The 8731-nt window shown below is 37.2% G+C and overlaps 1 protein-coding gene across 4 annotated transcripts in view; it reads left to right on the top strand.

The window, feature by feature from the left end:
- NUP58 (nucleoporin 58) overlaps window positions 1–7952 on the top strand; it is a 35055-nt gene extending 27103 nt beyond the window's left edge. For 2 of the 4 annotated variants that reach the window (XM_054076015.1, XM_054076008.1), the window contains 2 exons: window positions 1505–1600; window positions 5846–7951. In XM_054076015.1, coding sequence (XP_053931990.1) covers window positions 1505–1600; window positions 5846–6015 — 266 coding nt within the window. In that variant the 3' untranslated portion in view covers window positions 6016–7951. Of the gene's footprint in view, window positions 1–1504; window positions 1601–5845 lie in introns of all 4 variants that reach the window. The other 2 variants (XM_054076024.1, XM_054075999.1) reach the window with 2 other exon arrangements.
- The last annotated feature ends 779 nt before the right edge of the window (window positions 7953–8731 follow it).

Raw genomic sequence — 8731 nt, forward strand, 5'->3', positions numbered from 1 at the left:
ATTTACTTGAATGCGGTATCAGTTTTACCTTACATATGCATCTTCTAGTAGTCTTGTATTCTTTTTTTTGCTAGTTCTTTCCTTAAGAAGGCATTTCCTTAAATTTTCTCTTCTGTATTAATTTGCAAAATTTTCATCTTTTGATAAACCAAGAAGACTATCTGATAGAGGCCAATGCAGAGCAATAAAGGAATACATGCAGAATTGCAGGTGTGCTTTTTTGAAGCAAATCAGCAGGATGAATACTTAAAAACCCTCTAAGATAAAGTAAAAACCAATTCTTAACAGGACAGTTTTTGTGTTTACTCTTGAAACGCCATTTTAATTGGGAAAACTTGATCCTTCTCCATGATAAATATTCTGTGAGTTTTGTTGGTGATATACTTAAACTCAAAGCCTCTGTTTATCAGATATGTAGCATATAGACCCTATGCTCTTTATAAGTATTTGCAGACATCCTGCCTGACCTTTGGTAATTCATTTCAAACTAGATAGTACAAAAGAGTTTAAGTGATACAGTCTTACACTCAAATGATACTCTGATTTAAAAATTGCAGAAGACTGGAGAACACTGCTTCAGGTAGTATCTTCGATCATTGTTATTTTTAAAATCTAAAAAATATTTCTCTACAGGAATAGTAAAGGCTCAGTTTGCAGTAAAATACAAGTTTCCCTGACACCTGAAAATTAAGATGGGGGCATAATTTCCTCATGTTCTCTTTTTTTTTTTTTCTTGAAAATCTCTTGTGGCAGCCAATTCAGAGAATAGATTTCTCTTACCATTCCTTTTCTCTGTCTTAACTGGCAAATATTACTTTTCCTTTGATGTGACCTCAAAGTAATAAGACAATTTGAAATTTATATTATTACAAAATTATCAGAATTATTTTTATTACAGCTATATGTTTATGGCTGCTCTTTATATGATGATTTTTCCGATTAAGTACTTGGAAATTCTGTTCCCGTTCTGTATTTAACCTGTCTTGTGGTTTCCTAGATAAAGCTGATCCCCAATGACCTGGAGGAGGGCATGGCTCTAAGATAAGCCAAATGTTAACTCAAGAAAATGTTTGCTCTGTTTTAAGCATAGAGATTTTTTTCTTCTTGAATTGTGGATGAAAATTGTGATTTTCTGTAATAGAAATTATATAACCTGTGTCTGAGTTTTCTTAGCTTTAGCCCATTTGATTAGAGTTTTCTTGCCAATTTGACAGCAATTCAATGATGATAGTTTAGTTCACCTGTTTTTGTAGCTATTCCTTTACTCAATTTTGTATTTTGAGGGAAATATTTTTCTCCAGTGCTTTCCTGTTTGCACTGTTTTCTTAACGTGGTGCTGTGTTGAGAATAAAGTATTCTTGAGGCAATAATCCTAGGAATACTTGTTTACCAAATAATACTTAAGAGTTATGTTTGGTTTTAGAATACTTGCCCAAATCCTATGTGTATTTAATTGCTGTGTCTGTAATTTTTTTGTTGTATGTCTTTACTATTATTCTATTAGGATTTGGAAGTAGCTCTGCCTTTGGAAGTAGTGCCCCAGGAGCATCGTCATTTGGGTTTGGAACTACAAGTAAACCATCAGGAAGTCTAAGTGCAGGTTGGTTTGTTACTCTTGAATTCAAGTTTATCTTAAAGCACAACTGGTATAACTGAACTGCTGCACTCAGTCTACACAAACTACTGAAACAAATGTACTTAAAGTTGCATGAGTATATAACCATTAAAGTAACTGGTTACTTGCTAAATACAGATTTTCAGAGAAGCTTTTAGGTTCTGTTAAAGACCTCCTAGGTAGACAATACTGAGTGAGCATTAATATTTTCTGTTTGATGGTGTCTGTCTAATTAAGAGTAGAAGCAGGAGATCAGATGTATCGGATGGATTGGTTGCAATTACTACAGTAAATGCTGTTTCTACTGGAATGCATAGGCTTTACAGTTACTGAGCTATTGATATTAGTGCTTAAATTTGTGACAAATATATCAGCAATTTGATTTCCTGTGTTTACAAGTAAAATTATAATTATTTTTAAGGAAACCTTCTAGAAACTGCTTATCTGCTTATCCTTTCTATTTGACTAGTAAGTTATAGGTACTGTATCTCTGTGTGTATCCATAATTCATTCTCTTAGCTGCCATGAAAATATTTCTGTGGCAATTTAACTACTCAGCACTCATTTCGCTTCTTTGGTTTCATTTTGTTGATGGTGAGAAAATGAAAATGTGGATGTAATTGCCTCTTAACTCAGATGTCTGAGCTCTTAGTCACTTCTACAGCTTGCATCTCTAGTTACTTTTTAAACAGTTTATTTTTGAGGCAAATAGCTTACTATAGTCCTCTTACAGACTTTCCTCAATGACACGTTTAAAGAGTATCATATCTCTTTGGATTGGCTTTTGGTAGCATGTTTCTTTTTTAGAAGCAACATGTTTTCTTAGCTGTTATTAACACAAACATAGCAAATGACTGGTATATATTTGTAAGTGCCTGGTACATTATTTTGAACCAGTGTTGTGTTAGTTGCTGTGCTTTTCATTTTGTTTTGGTTTTTCCCTTGGTTAATGTTGGGTTATGGTGTCACATTGGGCCTGTAAAGTACATTGAGCTTTGTACTATAATGAGGAAATGGCTCTGTAACATTCATGAATGTATAGCACCCTAGTAAATTCTTGGTAGAACATCTCTGATTTTGTATATGCAGTGTTTAAGCATCAACTTTATTTTGCACAGTTTTTAATATCAGAAACAAGTGAAAACTTACACTGCTTACAATTTCATCTTGTAGTTTATTTTGCCAGAGCCTGCATTGTAATATTTGTGTAAGTAGTATTACAATATTTCAAGCTGCTAAGTTACAAAGTACATAATTTAATTTTTAGTATTTTTAAAATATAATTAGAACACTAGTTACACGCATCAGTTGTCCACTACTAATGATTTGGGAGGGTAAACACACACACTGTTTTTGTGAAAACTGCAATACTGCATATGCTTTCCGGAGCTGAGTTGAGAATTAGTGTTAGGGACTTATTTTTATTGAGGAATAGCAGCCTCAGTACCCAGGATAAGATAGTTAAGAGGGATCGTGGCTGGACCTGTTCATTCTGCTGAATAGTGGACCCAAGTATAATCCATGTCTAACTATTGGCAGATTTTAGATGCAAAAGCTCTAATAAATTGGTCAAAGCTGTGCTGGTGATCCCTTTTGACCTAGTACACCTGTCATGGTGTGGGGGATGAGGGCAGGAATAGATTGCCTTTGAGATCTACTGAACCACTCTCTCTCTGTGGTCTTAAAAGAAACTACATTTGTGGGGAGGTGTTTACATTGTGTTCGGCTTACCTATCTAAAGGGCTGACGGAAGTAGCGATGCAAAAGCCCAATGAATAAAGTGTACTCCAAAGTCCTTCAGAGAGGTGCTAAGTTTGTGCCCTGAAAGGGCAGGTTGTCATCTACTCTCTGAAAATAATTGTTTACACATAAGTAATGCTAATTTAAGCCAAGAAATAGTTGATCATGTTGTAGCTATGGTTCAAGAATTTGTGACTCTTCCCTCTAGAACTGAGCTATTCCATGACAGATTCTTTCCATGCAACAGGAATAAGACTTAATGTGTACCTTGTTCAAGTTTTTTTCCTGAAGATTTTCCATTTGAGTATTCTGCTTTAGGGTTTGGTTTACTTGTTAGAAGAGAACTTCATGCCATGGCCTTGCTATGCTGCCATGACCAAACAAAGCCATTTAGATTAATTTCCCTTCTGCCTTTCTGTGCTTTTGTGGCTGCTGTAAGTGGTACTTCTAACGTAACAGTTATGACTTTTCAAGTTATATCTACATTAACAAGCGTGTTCTCAGTCTTCTATCACGCAGTTTATGCATCTCTTTCTTATTCTTCACTTTATTCAAGTAAAGCTTAGACTGCCTTCTCTGCACACATCAAAATAATCCCTGCATCTCGAAGCAGCTATGTGGGGAACAATTTACCCTTGCCTACTGAACTCCTGACACTATAGATCACGTACAGCTTTATTATGAGTGGCATTCATTGTGTTTTCTATAGGAGGCAGTGCTTGCCTGTTATCTCGGGTAATACTTGAAATAAAAAGGTAACTTAACAAGAACCAGTTCGGTTATTAAAGATTTTTTCATTCATGAGACTCCCTGATGAAGAACAAGATTATTCTTCTAAAAATTATACCTAGTGTTCAGTTAGCAGGGAAATGGAGGAATAATTGCATCTATTCCACCCCTTACATCCTAGGATGAGAGACTAATTAGTCCACAAAATTTAGACAAGACCGAAATGAATAATATAATTAGTCACACTTTAGATCTACATGCTCATTACATTGGCAGTGGATTGTGCACAGGCAACTGCACGTTGAAGGACTGCAGTTACTGCAATGTAGATAATGGGGAATTTCCTTGAGAAGTTGATGTGATTTATAACCCAGGTCCTGACACTGCAGGAGAAAGAGTTTCGTCTTATATTTTGAAGTAGTTCTTGATCCAAAGTATCAGTAACAAGTGAGAGAACAGAAGAGACAAGGCTTCTGAGAGCCACTTTAGGATTCTGATGAGGCAACCGGTTGTGGTTTTATTTCTGTGCTTTAAAGGTACTTAGGCATTGAGTTCAGGATACTGATGGGATCAAAGGTTTGCTTTAACTGTCTACTTGAGAACTAACAAAACTGTGTTAAATAATGCATATTGAGATTATACCCTTTTTTGCTTGTGAACCAGTCTCATTTTTTCATATTTTAATTGTTTACAGATTTTCCTGTGCAACTTCTCTGAAACTATTTGTTAAAAACTTAACGTGCTTATGTCATACTTGTTATTTTGTGTGATTGGTTACATTATTTGGTTTATTGAGAGGAAAAAAAATGGAGTTATGAAGTTCTGTTTAACTAATTTAGGAAGTTTCTGGCTTTTTCTAATAGTATTCGTTGTTATCCAAGTTGATTGCATAACAATTTCACAAAAAAAGTAAAATGAGTTGGTGTTATTGTTGCTGAAAACAAGGCAGATTTTCTTGTTTTATAGCTGAGCCAAATATTCAATTTGTTTACCTTTATAGAAGAGGGTGGAGGAGTTAAAGTAGCACAATTGATGAAGTGCTTAGGGACATGGTTTAGGGAGTGTTAGGAATGGTTGGACTCGATGATCCAATGGGTCCTTTCCAACCTTGTGATTCTGTGAATTTGCTCCCCTAGTCGTTCAGTGTTTCCAAAGCTTTGCTATCAGTGCTGCTTTTTGGTTTAAGTCATATAGGGTGTTTTTAAACGCCAAGAATTGGGCAGTGATTTTGAGCTTTTTCTGCCTCCCGTTCCAGACGTGGTCTGTGCCACATACGTTTACAAAGACAGATGGTAGCCTCATCAGCAGGGCACAGGGCGGCAAGTCCAGCTCCACCTTTGCCGTTTACCTGCTGTAAGTGAGGAGAGCAGGCCATGCTCCACATGTACTTCTGCCTTCCTTCCCACCCTGCATATGCTTTATGTATTTAGGCTGAGAACTTGAGGAGTTGTAGTTCTCTTGTACGGTTTCAATGGTACTTCTGGTTTCTACTGTTGTATGGATGGATAATGGTATAATAGACTTGTGATTTAGAACAAAATTGTTTAAGCTCATTGAGGTAGACTGTGCTAGTGATGTAGTATCTAAGTTGACACAGCAAGTCCAAGTCTCTTAGCATGTGGCATACTGTTGTAGATCCACGGCAGCATGAAGTATTACAAACATTGGTAACAAAGTGGCTGGTGTTCATACCGCCAAGAAAAACAAACTTGCCGTCCTGATATAACTGACATTTTAAAATATTTTTCCCTCCCTCATAAGGCTTTGGCAGCTCGACTACATCTGGGTTTAACTTCAGCAATCCCGGCATCACAGCATCAGCTGGCCTGACATTCGGGGTGTCTAATCCTGCATCTGCAGGCTTTGGGACAGGAGGGCAACTTCTTCAGCTGAAGAAACCTCCAGCCGGAAACAAGCGAGGAAAAAGATAGGCACCCCTTTTAGGGAAGGGGAAGTGAATCAACTTTGTTCATCTGAAAAGTCTATTTTTCTAGATTGATGCATTAATTAAATTGCATCCCAGGAGATTTGTAAAAAATTTTGCTACTTTTCCCTAATCTGAAATAAAAAGATAAGTCATATTGAACAGCTATTTTCTTGTGAATAGAAACCTGTTTCTGTATTTTTATTTTTGGCCCTAGTTTTAGAAATGTTCTATACTGCATTATTATTGAAGAATCTTGTAAAACCATCTATATAACCTGATGTTAGTAGCAGAATATTTTTTTGTTAATAAGCTTTATACCATATGAATATATGCATATTTGTTTTTTGTACAGATAAAATATATTCTAGTACAAATACTAGAGTTCATATCTTCTGTTCCTGGATATGGCCTTTAATCTACTTCAGGGTGTTTTTGTGTATATGGATGTAAATATATACAGTACAGCGCACACATCTGTGTGTATGTATGTGTATATATATGTGTAAAATACAGATGTGCAAACCTTGCCCTGTAGACAGTTTTCTTTGTGTGTGCTGTTTCTCCACGTTGCCCTGTGGTCCCATATCTTGGTGTTCCCAGGAGTTTCAAATAGTGGGTCCCAGGTGATATCATCATTGCTTCTTATGTTTTGTTTAAGACCAGCTGAAATACTATGTTTACTATTTCATGAGGTTTGGTAAATAGTGGTTAGTAGCTGGATTTTTTTTTAACCTTTTTTGACCCATTTAGCAGCCAACTCTAAAGAAGAATCTGAAATTTTAACACTGACATTTCATAGATAATGATCCCAAACTGATTGATTTTGGTTTTCCTTCTGAGCTGAACAGTAGTACATGGCAGGATTTCAGCTGAAAGCTCAGGGTGCCACAAGATCTGTGTGCAAGCAGAGAGTTGTTGGGCTGGATGAGTGTTCTCTGGAATTAGAGAAGAAAGGATATGCTATTCTAATGAAAACCTAAATTAGGTGTTCCAAAATGGAGTTGATTCACTAGCTTCTCATCTGTGCTACTACTGCCATTTTGGCTACTACTGCCAAAAGCAGTTACGTATCTGCTTTCAATACAATACAACAATAAGTTGCTGCTAAAGAACAGAGGAGGAAAGTGATGTAATTTGAAGGGTAAACAGTAGTTTATGAATCTTGCATATTACAACATCAGCGCTTCTTGTGCTGCATCTCAAATTCGGTGTGTACTAGAAACAGCTGGGAAAATATCTTGAGGTACTGCTTATATGAGAACTAATAGATCAATTGAATACTTGCAAATCAACATACAGATTGAAGTGTGAACATAGAACTTTGGAGCCAAATTGCTTTTTAGGTAGGTGGTTTTTTATACAACATGCATCAAATGAATACAACATGCATCAAATGAATATTCACAATCATTTTCAAAAAAGCACCTTTTTTGGTAAGCAGTTGCAGTGCATAAGACTTTTCTGGTACCAGGTCATTTGTTTTCTGTTGTTGAAGTGTTATTACCATTTTGTATGTTTTGGAAATGTTGACTGCATTCAGCAGTGTTTTGCTCTTTGACAGGTGTTCAGTTTGTCACTTAATCTGATAACCTTAAGGGAAACCGAGCGCAGAATTCTTCACTTTTGTACTTGTATGTTATTGCATCTTTGTGTGCAGTCTCTTAGCAAGGGATATAACCTGGGTTTATATGTCTCAGAAAAATAAAGCTTACAGTTTATTTTGGTTTCAACCTTTTTTTAAATTTTTATTGAGCTGCAGTCAAAACTAATGTTTATATTCCTCTGTTAATGCTTTTTTTTTTTAAATAGTTAATATGTTAAACCACTGGATTCTCTTGTAATGTATTAATTTGTGAAACTAATTCTAAATGTGTACTGTTTGTCCATCTGTGCAACTTACCGTTGTGCAAACAATAAAACAGTAATGCTGTGATCCTTGTAATATGTTTGCATATTTGAAAGATCATTTCCTGCAATTCTCATATCTTACAGGAGAAACAGGTGTCATCATAGAATCATAGAATAGTTTGAGTTGGAAGGTCCAGTTCCAACTCCCCTACCATGGGCAGGGACACCTCCCACATGCCCAGGCTGCCCAAGGCCCAAGGCCCCATCCAACCTGGCTTTGGATCCCCTCCAGGGATGGGGCAGCCAGCTTCCCTGGGCAATCTGTGCCAGTGCCTCACCACCCTCATGGTGAAGAAATTCCTCCTTATGTCTAACCTAAATCTGCCCCTCTCCAGTTTATACCCATTGCCCCTAGTCCTATCACTACAAGCCTTTATAAACAGTCCCTCCCCAGCTTTCTTGTAGCCCCTTTCAGGTACTGGAAGGTTGCTGTAAGATCTCCTCTGAGCCTTCTCTTCTCCAGGCTGAACAAGCCCAGCTTTCTCAGCCTGTCCTAGTAGGGAAGGTGCTCCAGCCCTCTGATTATTTTGTAGCCCTCCTCTGGACCCATTCCAACAGCTCCATCTCCTTCTTATGTTGAGGATTCCAGAACCAGACACAGTAGTGTCCAGGTGGCGTCTAAAAGAGAGGAATAGTGGGGCAGAATCCCCTCCCTCGCCCTGCTGGCCACTGGTCCCAGTACGGACCCCTGAGGGACACCACTGATCACAGATCTCCATCTGGACTTTGAGCCATCAACCATGACTCTCTGAATGCAACCATTCAACCAGTCTTATCCACCCAACAGTCCACCCATCAAATCCGTATCTCTC

Source organism: Cuculus canorus, chromosome 1 (genome assembly GCF_017976375.1).
Source record: "Cuculus canorus isolate bCucCan1 chromosome 1, bCucCan1.pri, whole genome shotgun sequence".
Taxonomy (NCBI): domain Eukaryota; kingdom Metazoa; phylum Chordata; class Aves; order Cuculiformes; family Cuculidae; genus Cuculus; species Cuculus canorus.